The sequence below is a fragment of the Globicephala melas genome, chromosome 16 (genome assembly GCF_963455315.2).
Source record: "Globicephala melas chromosome 16, mGloMel1.2, whole genome shotgun sequence".
In the NCBI taxonomy this organism is placed as follows: Eukaryota; Metazoa; Chordata; class Mammalia; order Artiodactyla; family Delphinidae; genus Globicephala; species Globicephala melas.
The window spans coordinates 76,713,724-76,727,392 of NC_083329.1; the positions used below are offsets into that span (position 1 = coordinate 76,713,724).

The 13,669-nt window shown below is 49.0% G+C and overlaps 1 protein-coding gene and 1 pseudogene across 1 annotated transcript in view; both read right to left on the bottom strand.

Moving 5' to 3' along the window:
- Nucleotides 1-820: 820 nt before the first annotated feature.
- On the bottom strand, nt 821-1,190 carry LOC132593632 (large ribosomal subunit protein eL34-like; annotated as a pseudogene).
- Nucleotides 1,191-4,952: 3,762 nt separating this feature from the next.
- The window catches only part of MTR (5-methyltetrahydrofolate-homocysteine methyltransferase), a 121,764-nt gene continuing 113,047 nt past the window's right edge, over nt 4,953-13,669 (bottom strand). The window contains exons 28-33 of the mRNA XM_060286435.1: nt 12,746-12,901; nt 11,035-11,231; nt 7,961-8,161; nt 7,070-7,262; nt 5,517-5,629; nt 4,953-5,063 (exon numbers count right to left, since the gene is read on the bottom strand). Of these exons, the coding sequence (XP_060142418.1) occupies nt 4,977-5,063; nt 5,517-5,629; nt 7,070-7,262; nt 7,961-8,161; nt 11,035-11,231; nt 12,746-12,901 (947 nt within the window). The 3' untranslated portion in view covers nt 4,953-4,976. The remainder of the gene's footprint in view (nt 5,064-5,516; nt 5,630-7,069; nt 7,263-7,960; nt 8,162-11,034; nt 11,232-12,745; nt 12,902-13,669) is intronic.

The window sequence follows — 13,669 nt, forward strand, 5'->3', positions numbered from 1 at the left end:
CCATACAACCTAAGAACGAGAACATTACTAATAACCAGCAACTACCCATGTGTCCCTCTGTTATCCGCTCCCTCTGTTTCCCTCTCAGAGGTAAGCAGTAGGTTAAATTTTGGTTTAGCATTGTTTTGCTTTGTTTCTTACAGTATAGTTTTGCCATTTATGTATGCTTAGACAATGTACTCTTTGGTTTTGCTTGGTTTTGAGCTCAATAAAAATAGTCTCAACCATACCCTGGAACTTGCTTTTTTTTTCTTAATATTTTCTGAGATTCATTCTTATTGTCAGGTATAGCTGTAGTTCACCTCTTGTCACTACAGAATAATATCCCGTAGTGTGAATATACCTAATTTACTTAAACATTCTCTTGTAGACAGAATGGCATTTCAGTTTTTCCCGTTATTAACTATTATGAAGATGTTACTATAACCATTTTTGTACACACCTGCTGGTACACAAATGTAAGAGTTTACTGGATACACAACTGGGAGGTGGAGTCATAAGCTAGATCCTGAAGTATGCAAATGTTCAACTCTGTGAGGTGTAGTTGTTCTCTAAAGCCGAGGTGCCTGTCTACACATCCACACAAGGATGAGCTCACATTCAGCACCTGGTGCTGTCAGACTCCTTAATGTTACAAATCTTGTGGATATAAACTGCAAGCTCATGGTGGTCTTAATTCATATCTCCAAGGTTTCTAGTTTCTACTCATTTATAAGCCCTATGTATTTCCTCTTCTTGTGAAATGTCTTTTCAAGTTTCTTCTGTTTTTCTTTTTTTTTGTATTTTCTAATTTTTTTTTATTACTCAAAAAGGTTCACTTTTAAATACAAAAGCTAAATAAAGCTTTCTGACTCTGTGCTTGTACTTGCAACACTTTCACAACCATTTTCTGCTCCTCAGTAAGGAACGTGTGCTCGACCCTGTCACGGACACATTTAGCACACATGGAACCACCATAGGCCCGGCTGACATGTTTTTTTGTTTTAGACGATCTCACAAGAACTTAAAGTCTCACAGTGCGAACTCCTTGAAGTCGGCCTGAGCACACGCCACAGGCGGATTTTGGCGTTTTCCTAATCTTCTTGGTATAAAGGTAAACAATTCTATTACCAGGGGTTCGGGACAGGCTGGTTTTGTTAAGAGACTGTATTGTAGGACAGCCTACAATTGTATGTCAAACGCTGGACCATCCTGAATGCCTCTGGATACCGTCCCCGGAAGAGGAAGGCTATTTTCTGTTTTTTTAAAAAAATAGGAATTCTCTATATATTCTGCTTACTACTCCTTTCTCGGTTAACTGTATCGTAAATGTCAAGTCTTGGTTTGTCTTTCTACTACACTAAATTGTTAGCTTAACAAGTGCTAGTTTTAATATATTTGATTTAATCATCTTTTCTTTTATGATTAGCATATGTCTCAAGAGATTCTTTCCGGCCCTAAGGTTTTTTTCCATGCAAACATTTAAGTATTTGCTTTTCGTAATCAAAACCTTAATGTATGTGGAATTGACTGCTAGGTGAGGTGTGAGGCAGAAATCCATTCCATTGTTTTCCATAAGGATAACCCTTATTCTAGCACTACTTATGGAGCCGCGCTTCCTGCCCCCACTGACCTGCCGTGCCACCTCATCACATCTCAAAGGGCAGCATATACACCTGGGCTATTTCTCAGGCTCCTTAGCTCGCTGCACTGCTCAGAGCGCCTACTTCTGCACCACATACAACACAAACTCTGTAATAAAACTTACTGTCTTGTAAAAGGTCCCCTCAACCTCCTCATTATAGTCAGAAGCAGCCAGCCATCTTCGTCCTTTGCTGTTCCACAGATGTTCAGATATCTGCCTGTCACATCCAACAAAACCTGTTGGAATTTCTGCTGGAAATGGCATTGAATCTGTAGATCATTTTTGGGAGGTTTGATACCCTTACTACCTTCATGAACAAAGACACTCTGGTTCTTCATTTGTTTCTACTTGCTTCATCTTTATCCTGCAAATCCTCAGTCAAGCCTTAACCTAAACACTGCCTGCCTCAAACATGCATTTTACCTTCTCAGCTAAAAGGAGGACAAGCGTGTCTTTCACGTGCAAATTTTTTAGATAGCTGCAAGAGTCCAAGAAAAAGATGGGGTGTGTTTGAGGTTTGTTGCTGAGTACACTGAGAATTCGAGAAGAGTAAGATGACACTGGTTTGAGACACACCGAGTCTTCGGTGTGATTCAGCACAGAGGAGTCTGGATAGATTGCCCACTGAAACTGTATGACTAAGAAGTTAACTAGTGACAGGCTCATGAGGACCAGGCTTTAAACGGGCAGAGGAAGAGAAAACTATGAAAGTAGCTAAGAAATTACAAGAAACATGGAAGGTAAATCAGAAGAGTGAAGTCAAGGGGGAACCAGGGAAAGGAGATTTTTGAAGAAGTGGTTAATATTGCCCAAACCCAGAGAAGAAAGATCACTGGAAAGGCCACGGGATCTAACAATTAAGAGGGCACTAATGACAGAAGAGATGGGTAAAAAAAACAAACAACAACAACAAAAAAAACCTAACTTCACTGAGTTAAAGAGAGTATGGGAGGAGAAGGTGGTTGGCACAGAGTAGACACTCGGATATTTGTCGAGGACAAGCCTGAGAGAAATGGAAAGAGGGCAGACTCTTCTCTAAATGAGCTCAGCTGTGAATAGAGGGAGGCTGACGGCAGAATATCTCAGATGAGAAACAGGGCGCTGTAGGACCTGACCTCAACCACCATCCCACACACCAGCCTCCACGTTACAGACAGCAGGGTGAGCAGCAGAGTGAGGAAGGTTCCGAACAAGTGCTTCTTTAGAGGGAAAAAATAAAAATGGGATCCCTAATGGAAATGATGAGAGTGAGTGAGTGGATGTGAGAGCCACGGACGTTGATGACAAGGAGAGGTTCTGGACGTACCTGCAGAGACACGGAAAAGACCCCGGCTGCAGAATGGTCACCTTCCTGCCTTTGAGGTCACCTGACATAAACTAAGGGGTTTTCAAGCTATGTTCTGTATTCTTTAATGAACATATAGGCACTTGAACTTGCACAAACTGTTTTTGTCTTTAGATAAAAGGCATCCATCATGGGATTAGATCAACAATACATTTAAGGAAGCCATTCCAACACATAACTAGTTGAGAAAAGATATGGTACATACTTAATGAAACTGGGAGACTCTTAGCAACTGTAATTTGGATAAAATACATTAAAATATTTGGAGGGGGTTATTCTTTCTTAAAGAAGGATGTGCCACCACCCAGAATAACATACCTGCTATGGAAGAGAAAATAAGTCCTCCACCTGAGCGTCTCGGGGAAAATGAGTCCCCGTCTCAATCTAGCACAGATTAAATGGACCTAAAGAAAGCATACAATTCTCTTCACTTTAAGGGCAAGCGATGCCTAAGAAGGCATGTTACTCTGCAGGTAAACATGTATATGCTACAGTTATGCAGGATTATCGTTTGCTAAGGTTTTTTTCCCCTTTCACCTCCAATGTACCTGAGTGTATATTTGATATAACTGCTTTGGGGCAAGGCCAGCTTACATCATGAGGGGAGGGGGCACTGTCCCACAGACAATGAAGGCTGATGGTGCCTATGACATAGACAGTAGCATCTCTCTCCAGTCACTGTGTTCAATGGGGCTCTAATCCCAGAAAGGGTACCTAGTATATTCAACACGGTCGTTCCCATATGCATTTCCCCAGTATCTTTTCACCTCCATTAATCTCTTATTCCCTTTCCATGAGCACCTACCCTGTGCTGAGCTCGGGGACCCCCTAGAGATCTCTACAGAAGCTGCCGTCCATCAAGCTCTCACTGTGCGCCGCAGCCCATGTTACCTGCCTACGTGCATCATCTCCTTTAATCCACACCTCATGCCTGTGAGAGAGGAGCTAGTCTCTCGTCTCCATTTCACAGATGAGAAAATCGTGCTGATACTTCAGTTGCACAGCAAGAACGCGGCAAACCTGAAACGCGAATCTGGGTGTGTCTGACTTCAAAGCCCTGGTTCTTAACCATCTCCCTGCGATGACCACAAACAAGTCCACATGCTGTTCCCATATCGTGCGAGTCTGGAGCTGGGGCAGCGCCGAAAAGGAAGAACTGAGTGGAGTGATGCCGCTCACCTATCCACGCTGCATGGACACGCAGCTGAGCCGAGAGCCTACTCAGTTCCGGAAAACAACCCAAGGCTGTTCACTACCCTTAGCAGCCACTCTCTCTGTCCACCTCCTTTTTCCCCCCTCAGGGTGAGGGAATATGAGATCACGAGAGGACAAAATGCTTGGAGAACGTGACTGTATCTGACCTGCCAGGGCCAGCAGCAGCCTGAGTACCTCTGATAAGCCGGCGGGGAGAGCATGCCTCTGGCCACAGGGACTTCTGCAGGCGTCTAATCGAGGCTTCAGAAAAGGAGGTCTCGGGAGAGAGAGCACAGTGATGCTTCTCCCCGTCAGAGTAACCGCTCTAGCCACTCAGGACAAAACGCCCCGTTGCTCACAGCATCACTGGGCCACAGGGTCACAAACCCCTATTCAACTGACTTTCAGGCTTTTCTCTGAGAAAGAAGAAAGAAAGAAAAAAAGAAAAAAGAAAGAAAGGAAGAAATGGTCTCCTAGGTCTGGGGTAAAAATGAAAAAAGCAAGTTGACTTGCTTTGAAATGCAAAAGACCTCCATCTCCGGCTTGTCCTAGTCCCGAGGGACCGGGGACCCCCCCGGATCTTGCTCACTGCTCTTCATTCAAAGTCCCCTGGGAAACAGCTGCTTGTTTTCCAAGAACTGTAGGAACACTCTGTTCTTCCACAAGGTCCCAGCAAACGTCCACAACCTGGAGCGGCACAAAGGTCAACCACATGCAGACAGGCTCGCGGCCGCTGTGCTGTTATTATTAAGGCACTTTTGACTGTGTTTCTTTGAGGAAACAAGTATAGACAAGGTTAAAAAAAAAAAGAAGTTATTCTGTATCATATCCCAGAATGGGTCCCAGCCATTTCTCAACCTCGGCCACAGACATGCTCTTCCTCAAAGCATAATCCTCAATCTGCAAAAGATTAAGAGCAGTTTATTAAACCAAAATGATAAGACTTTGTGAGCTCAAGTTTCCACAGCATTCGCCAAGATACATGAAGTACGTTTTGTGTCTTTTGCCTTAATAGTAATCCACTGAGTTAAATAGAGACAGATATTTATCTATTCATCGAGGTGCCTTATTTTCCGGGCAGAAAAACAACATGTCGTAACTACCTCAGGCTGAGAGCCTGGCTGGGGTGTGTGTGTGGCAGGGGTGTGGGAGGGTTGGTCTCTGTGTAAACGGCAGGGCGAGAAATGGGGCAGTGGGCTGAAATCAAATCAAGACATAAACCGGAGTACATCTCTTCATCCTTTCCCTCTCATTTTATTCTCACTCACATGTAAAATAAAACAGGTCTAACAGTTCCATTCAAAACAAGACAGGCCTCTAGGGATGCCACACGCAATGAAACAGCTAACCTACCTGATCCTTGGAAATTTTCCCCACGGCAAAATATCTGGACCTCAAATTGGAGAAGTAAAGGCCGGATACCGCTGAAGCAGGTGCCATGGCCAGCGATTCTGTTAACCTGATGCCTGGGGAGAGCAGCATGGGGAGAAACGTTCGTTTATTCAGTGCTGAGACAGGCCTGCCGAGTGGTAGGCTCCCAGCATATTCTTGTTTACAAGTGAATGAGAGTGAGCTTGTGCCTTCCAGGTGGACACGTAACACAGCATGAAAGATGTGAGCAGACTCGTCTAGCAAATTCCCGCCGAAGGGATGAACAAATTCAGGATGTGCAGATCTCCTCTAACCTGGGGGGAGAGGTCTGGAAAAGACTCTCTACATTCTTATGCCTGCCCTCCAAGATCAGCCATGGAGGCTACGCCTGGGCCTTCTAGACAAGGACTCCAACCCTGCAGATGGGGACACCACCTGGACCTCCAAGCGCACCTGTGAGGCCAAGGCCACTAGGGGAATGACAGACAGCCAGGCCCCACTGAGGATGAGCCCACACCAAGGCTATCTAGTCTACGCCATTCACGTTCTGGACAAGGCAACGGAGCGACGTAAAGGCTCGGTGCTTTGCCAAAGGTCGCCCAGCTGGCTTACGGCAGAAACGGGTCCCCAAGTCCCCGTCTCCTGTCTCCTGGAGCCGCTGCCATCCTGCCAGCCCAGATTCAATGAGCCTCATAGCTCTTCATGTCCATCTACATTCCTTTAACGTCTTCGGCGTGGATGGCACGCTTTTGATGAACGCCACTGAAAACAGTACACTGTGTTCACAGTGGTGTAGAAGTAAAGAGAGAGGGAGCGGAAGGGAAGGGTGGGAATTCTGTGAGACGAGGGTCCAGAGACACTCCTAGAAGTGGTGGAAGGAGAGAGCGACGTCAAATACATTATTAAAGGTTACAAAGGTCACTCAATAGTGGAGAGACTGAAAACAGTAACACACGTGTAATAGGAAAATGGGGCAGGGGATGTACGGGCTGGTGTGAGTCAGCGAAGCTCCCATCTATTGTAGGTGAAAGGAAAATAATGAAAACTGATAAACCTGAAAATGGTGATAAAAGACCACTACTCAACAATAATTCTACAGGGCCTCCATGTGCACGAATTGAAATGAGTTTCTTTTCCTCCTGTTAAAATAATAATAACATATGGGCTTCCCTGGTGGCGCAGTGGTTGAGAGTCCGCCTGCCGATGTGGGGGACACGGGTTCGTGCCCTGGTCTGGGAGGATCCCACATGCCACGGAGCGGCTGGGCCCGTGAGCCATGGCTGCTGAGCCTGTGCGTCCGGAGCCTGCGCTCCGCAGCGGGAGAGGCCACGGCAGTGAGAGGCCCACGTACCGCAAAAAAAAATAATAATAATATGGAGGTGAAGGACTAGAACACACTGCTGGAAGTGAGAAACGACGGGATCAGGGATCTCACTGTAAGCCTCTCCGTGTCCCCCACCTGCTCCATCCGCACGCCTTCCCTCCGCTACCGTGTGTGTAACATGAGGCAGGATGCGCGCCTGCCTGGTGCTGACCTGTGTGCCGCTCCACGTCCGCCAGCCTCCACATGGTCAGCTTCTCGGTGTGGTCGGGCTGGCTGGGGTAGCCGGGCGCCGGCCGGATGCCCTCGTAGCGCAGCCTCCGCAGGTCGGCCACGGCCAGCTGCTCGCCGCCACAGTAGCCCCACAGCTCCCTGCGGACCCGCACGTGCAGCTCCTCGGCGAAGGCCTGGGGCGGAACACACCGTCAGATGGAGGCGGGAGCCCTTCTCCTGCCTTCCCTCCTGCCCTCCGTCCCGCCTGCAAACACACCTCCCTGACCCGACAGCAGGTGGGGGAACCAGAGAGAGGGATGGGCCGGGGGCTCAACTCATCTGTACTGTCATCAGCTGCTCTGCGGCTCAGTTCTGGCCTCAGCCCAGGCTCTCAAGGATCATATTCAATGATCCGAGGATCTGAGGCCCTTCAGACCTTTCTCTGACGCTCAGGCTACAGCTTATGGTGGCCAGAAGGAGGAGCGGGGACCATGACAGCAGCCAGTGACTCTGCTGTGAGCCTCGGGAAAAGGGGAGCGGCTCCCACAGCTTAGGCTGCCCCACCCGACAGAGGAAGATGAGGGATCTACAGGGGAGCCCAACATCAGAACGAGAAGCTCTGAAACAGAACCTGTTTGGCTTTTTGCAGGGTCCTCTGGAAAACATCAAATCACAAGCACAGGGCGACACCAGAACCAAGACAATGAAGTCAAGGCTCCACGGGCCACTCCAACTACAGCATCGCTGAAGGGTACCCTGTGCCCAAAGACGAGGCGTGAGAGTGACTCGAAAATACAGGATTTAAGAGTATGTGTGCTGTCAGAGCCAAACACACACACGCGCACATGCACACGTGCGCACGCACTCTGGCCTCAGGGCACCGCGGCTCTACCTCGGCCAGCCGGTCCCCCAGCGCCTTGACCATGATGCTGCTGTAGTCGTCACACTCTTCCTCGTAGGCCTTGCTCAGCTCCTCCACCCCAAAGCAGGCGACGGCAAACAGACCCAGGTAGTCAGGGACGCCCGAGTGCAGAGGGGCGATGAAGTCCGAGAGGCAGAGGTAGGGGTCTGCGCTGCCAGAGTCCTTCTCGGCCTTGAAACACAAGGAGTGGGCAGAGTGGCCATTAGCATGGAATTGGCACCAACACACAGAGAAGAGCAATCGGGCACCTTCCCAAGAATACAGCTTCAAATGGGGCTGTTTTGTTCACTGTTACATCCCCAGCACTTAGGAGAGCGCCTGATATGTAGTGAGTGTTCAATAAACATGTGTTGAATAAATAAATGGAATGAGATTTTTAGAAAGATATGACATGAAATGACATACACAGTCGAGAAACCAGTGAACTCGCTCATTCACACACTGACCAAACATTTACTGAATGCCTACAGGAACTGGAACCCTAAATATTCATATAAAAAGGTTTTCTTTTCCTCCAAAAGTGTTTTCAATTCAAGACCCACATTAAATCCTAAAGTTATGTTCAAAAGGGGTCCACTAAGTGTGTAAGCCTCTACTTTACATCGACAGAAGCAGTTCAACAAACGGCTAAGGTCAGCAACACAGGGCCACGTGCTGTCCACCACGGGCGGTGGGTCAGGGGATGGCTAAGGACACTGCTGGGCTGGCCTGAAACCAATCAAAAAATTGAGCAGGATCTGCTTCTGGGGTTCTCTCCTCAGGCCAGGTGGCCATCCTCGCCTGCTTTCCATCTTCAGCTGATGACTGACTTATCCCTGCTACTGAGCTGACAAATAAGGTCTTACACATACTTCACAATCAACACGTTTGCTGAGAAGGTAAATAACAAATGACTAATATTTACTGAGTGCTGACTGTGTCAGGCACTGGTCTTGGTGCTTTATATGAATTAACTAATCCAATCCTCTCAACAACCTTGTGAAGTAAGTGACACCACCAGCTCCATTTTATACAAGAAATCCAAGGCAGCGAGAGCTTGAAGAACTAGTTCAAGGTCAGACAGTGGCAGGCCCATGGGTCTGATCCACAACCAATGCTCTTGACCACTATACAACACTGCTTAGGACAGATCAATTAATGAGCAGTCAACCCAGAAGCTTCACAGCTACTTGCTTGCCAGCTCTGGAAACAAGTACAGTCTAATCGACACTGGGCAAAAAACAGTTAAGTGGCTGCAGACAAGAAGGTATTTGATAAAGGCAAGTGGAAATGTCACAGAGCCAGGGCCAGCTATGCAGGGAGGAGCTGCCTTCCACTTGTACTCTGCCCAACAACTGCTCTTTGCTAACAAAAGCCAGGAGATACAAAGTTTCCCAGCACCACAAGGAGAGACAGGTCACAGAGCCACACAGCTCTTTAAAATAGACAGCGATCAGAGCCACTCAGAACAGAAGACTCCCGGAGCAGTAAGTCGCTGCAGCCAGAATTTTCCAGCGTACTGGAAAAAAGCACATCCTTAGAAATAGCTATCTGGGTAGGTAATACACGTACTTTGAAAAGTCATTATATTAAATGCCCTAATACAGTCCCTCACAGACTGCCTGGACATGAATGGTGTTGGATGTAAAAAGAGGTCAGAGGACACAGGGCTTGAAGGATGGAAATTCAGGCCAGGGTGGAGGTTTCTGACCTTAATTACTTCTTTAAAAGAAAAGTCACCAGTTCCCTAGTGAGGAGGGGCTAGAACTTAACATTAGAATCCTCTTGTGTTCTGAGGTGTCTGAGCCTGAGTGCACGGAGTGAGGATGCACCAGGCCTGGGTGCAGAGACTGAGGATGTACCGGGCCTGGGTGCACACAGTAATGGTGCAGCTGTCCCCGTTTAACTTGTTATGGTACTGTTTAATGTCCCAAGTTTAACGATTCCCTCAGACGTTGTTATAGTTAAAACATCTGACATTATGAATTACATTGTGATTATGATTAAAAGCAATACTATCACTCCTGAATGACTGAAAATGGTAATAAGACCATGCGAGAAGCACTTGCTACTGTCCTTTGTTAATGACTGGTGAATTCTGGCTCCGATTCTTGATCACGGCAGTTTTTTTTTTTTTTTTTTTTTTTTTTGCAGTACGCAGGCCTCTCACTGCTGTGGCCTCTCCCGTTGCGGAGCACAGGCTCCGGACGCGCAGGCTCAGCGTCCATGGCTCACAGGCCCAGCCGCTCCGTGGCATGTGGGATCTTCCCGGACCGGGGCACGAACCCGTGTCCCCCACATCGGCAGGCGGACTCTCAACCACTGCGCCACCAGGGAAGCCCCAGCTCATTTTTTATAGCAGCTAAAGGGACATGCTTACAGATTTGCATGTTTAAAGGTGGGGTCATAGGAGAGGGAGCCGTGTGGAGGAGAGCCTGTTCTATGACCCGGGAGAAGCGAGTGGCATGAGAGAACAGCCATCGGGGTGTGGACAGGCTGGGCTCTCCCCTCCAAGCTGTGCAGCTCAGCGCACCCTCCATCAGCTTTCGTTTTCACCTCTGCAAAATGGAAACATATAAACTGCCCGACAACAGGTTGTGTGGAAATGAAACAAGATGGTCCATTAAGTGCCCTGCTAAGCAGCTGGCCCCTGGTAGACATCCAGCGAATGTCTGCTCCCCCCCACCCCGTCTTCGCCTTGAGAAAGGAGCCACCAGCCTATTTTAATGACAGGCCCGGATGCAAACCCATGTTCTTGAGCAAGTGAATGTCCACCTGTGCATGACCCCCCGAGGCAGCAGCAGTGTTTCTCCTCACCCATCCAACCCCGACAGGAAACACCTCCCTCCTGCTGGTGCCCGAGAGGCCCAGCTTCTAAACCCACACTGGCCCTTTCTCTATATCACAAATGCCTTGAGCTCGGGGCTGTGACTGGTCATTTGGGGTGAGGTGGGGAAGAGCTATGCTTACACAAAGTTCAAACTTACACCATTCTTATTTATGTTTTGTGAGTGCTTAAAACAAAGAGTAGGGCAATGTGCCCGCTGGCCGCACGGCCTCCGCACCTGCTGCCTGAGTCCGTAGAAGGTGGCGATGGGCTCCACGGCCTGGGGTGCCGCGCCCTCCGCATACAGGTGGATGTCGTCCTGGCTGCTCTGCGCTGGCCAGAACCCAACCACGCCCCTGGCGTGGAGCTGCTTCTGACTAATCAGTGCCTGCAGCATATTTTGGGCATCATCATAGACTTTTTTGGCTTCTTCACCTGTTAGGAAAATATCGTAAGAATTCACTTAGAGATGCCAATAATAACCAGCAAAGCATGCTTCTTTTTAAAACTACTACCTCTCCTCAGTCATCTTCTCTCTTCACCCCTCTCTTTTCCCCTCAAATACTATAAAAATCAGTGTTTGCCATCAGCAACCCCAGGTCCATGAGCTAAGGGTTCAGCAGTTCTGCTAAGTGCAGCTCCCGTACACAGTCTGCTTCGCCAGCTCAAGCCACTTATTTTTCCATTTAACAAAAGGCAGAGAGCCAGCTCTTGGCTCCGCGCAGCAATGTGTCAGACAGAGAGCGAGACAAGGCAGGCCAGACCCTTCCACCACCACGTTCCTCGTGCACAGACAGCTCCCCTGACCTCACCGTGACCCCTGGGGATGCAGAACAGCCTGAGGAGTGGAGTGTGACTTCAGTGCTGCTCCTGGATGGCCCAGCCCAGGGCCCATCCGGCCCTCACTTGGTTCCGGCAGGAGCCAGCGGGGTTAGGGTTAGGCTTTCTGTCCGGGCCTGGCCAGCCCTGCTTCAGCCACTCAACTGCTCATCTGTGATCACCCAGGAGCAGATCAGAATGAGAGGCCCTTGCCCACTGCTGCACCTTGGCTAGCCTGGGAGCCGCTGAGTCACAGCACCTAACACGCACCCCAGGGTCCCCCCAGGAAGTGGGCAAGGGCCACTCTCCCAGGCTCCCCTCAGCCCTAACCCCACACACCCACCAGTCCACCCCCCACCTCGCTCTGAGCTGGCTGTTACAGAACCCTTTGAAGGGCTTAGTGTTTTGGTCCCATGTCTCTGGGGGCAGGGCTGACAGCGAGACGCAGGGCTAGCAGTTTATCTATCAACTAGCTTGTCACCCCCAGCCCCTCCCCCGCAGGCACAATAGCCTCCTTGCCGGTCCCCAAATCAGCCCATGTGTCTGTGCCTTCCCACTCGGTCTCCTCGGCCTGGAGTGTCCTTTTCTTCATCACCACCTCACATTCCCAGTCCCAGGCCCAGTAGCTCCCACTAATCTTCAAAAAGCAGTTCAAACACCACCTCCTCCAGGAAGCCTCTCCTGATGTCCCACTCTGAGGTCTGACTCATTTCCCTGTGTCCACAGAAGCTGGGCCTTGGTCCCGCAGCACGAGCTCGTCCTGCTGTACGGGAATCACCCTCCAATGCTGCACCAGCCAGCTGGGTACCAGACGGCAGCAATGATACATCTTCTTTTTGATACATTTTTCTTTTGTTCATCCCCAGTGCCCAGCATGTAACTGATGTCAATAAACATTTAGTAAAGAAAGGATAAATGAAATGCGAAATGTAGTCAGTAAATAAGGACCAACCGAGCAGATTACAAACTGTCAAAGAGCCGAGCGGATGGAACAGTACCTTTCATCATGTCGTAACAGTAAACTCTCTCCTGCATAATCCACCCCGCTGCTCACCATCTATTCTTGTCTTCAAAGTCCCAAGATCATGTCTCAGATACCAGAGCAGGATGGAAGGACTTACTGAACTAACCTACAGCTTTGTCGTCAAATATCTTCGGAAAGCCTCGGTTTGGGTATTTGCCCCGGAGCTGCCAGACATCGAAGAAAGGCTTCCAGTCAATGTAGTCCACCAGCTTCTGCAGGTCGTAGTCTTCAAAGACCCGAGTCCCAAGGAATGTGGGCTTCACTACAGGACAGAGTGAGAGGCGTGAACCCTGGCGCCGGCCTGGGGCTCAGTGCCACTCATGCCTGGTGCCGCCTGCGGGAGGCCTTCCCGCTCTGTTGGCTCCCACGCTCCGCCTCCCTCCTGTCGCCCGGAGGAGTTGTTTTACAAAGAGGGGAACTTGAAATTACTGAGGAGAAGGAGTAATTCGCCAGCACATCTTAAAAAAACCTCTTCTTCCCCTGCAGCTGACTGACTGCACCGCCCTTGGAAACTCTTCCCTCAACCCTCCCCACCAACACCCCCGCCCAAGAAACAAGACAGACTGGGGTTGATCTCACTTGTACAAATGAAGATGATACTAAAAGAAAGAGCACTGGAGAAAGACACATGTAACAGGCCACTTCCATAAAGTTTAAAAACATGAATCAATAATCGATCAATGTATTGCCTACTGAACATATGCACATAATCGAAGTCTGCGGAAATGCACAAAAATGAGGCATCAAACTCAGGATCCTGCAGGGGAGGGAGGGGCTCACAGTAATTCCCACATGTATGGTTTTGTCTTTTTTAAGTGGGCAGTAGCTTATTCCTTAAGTGCCTGGTGGAGATACACGAATGTTCAATACAGTCTTCTTTACGCCTCCTTGTGAATCTAAAAAAGATCCTAAGTGAAATACTGGTGAAGACTTCAGAGACAGACGGTGCCACTGGGCTTCCTGGGGCACCAGTACCGCCCCGCGCCACCAAGTCCCGGTTGGTTAGGCTGGGGTCCAAGGTGACCACTCC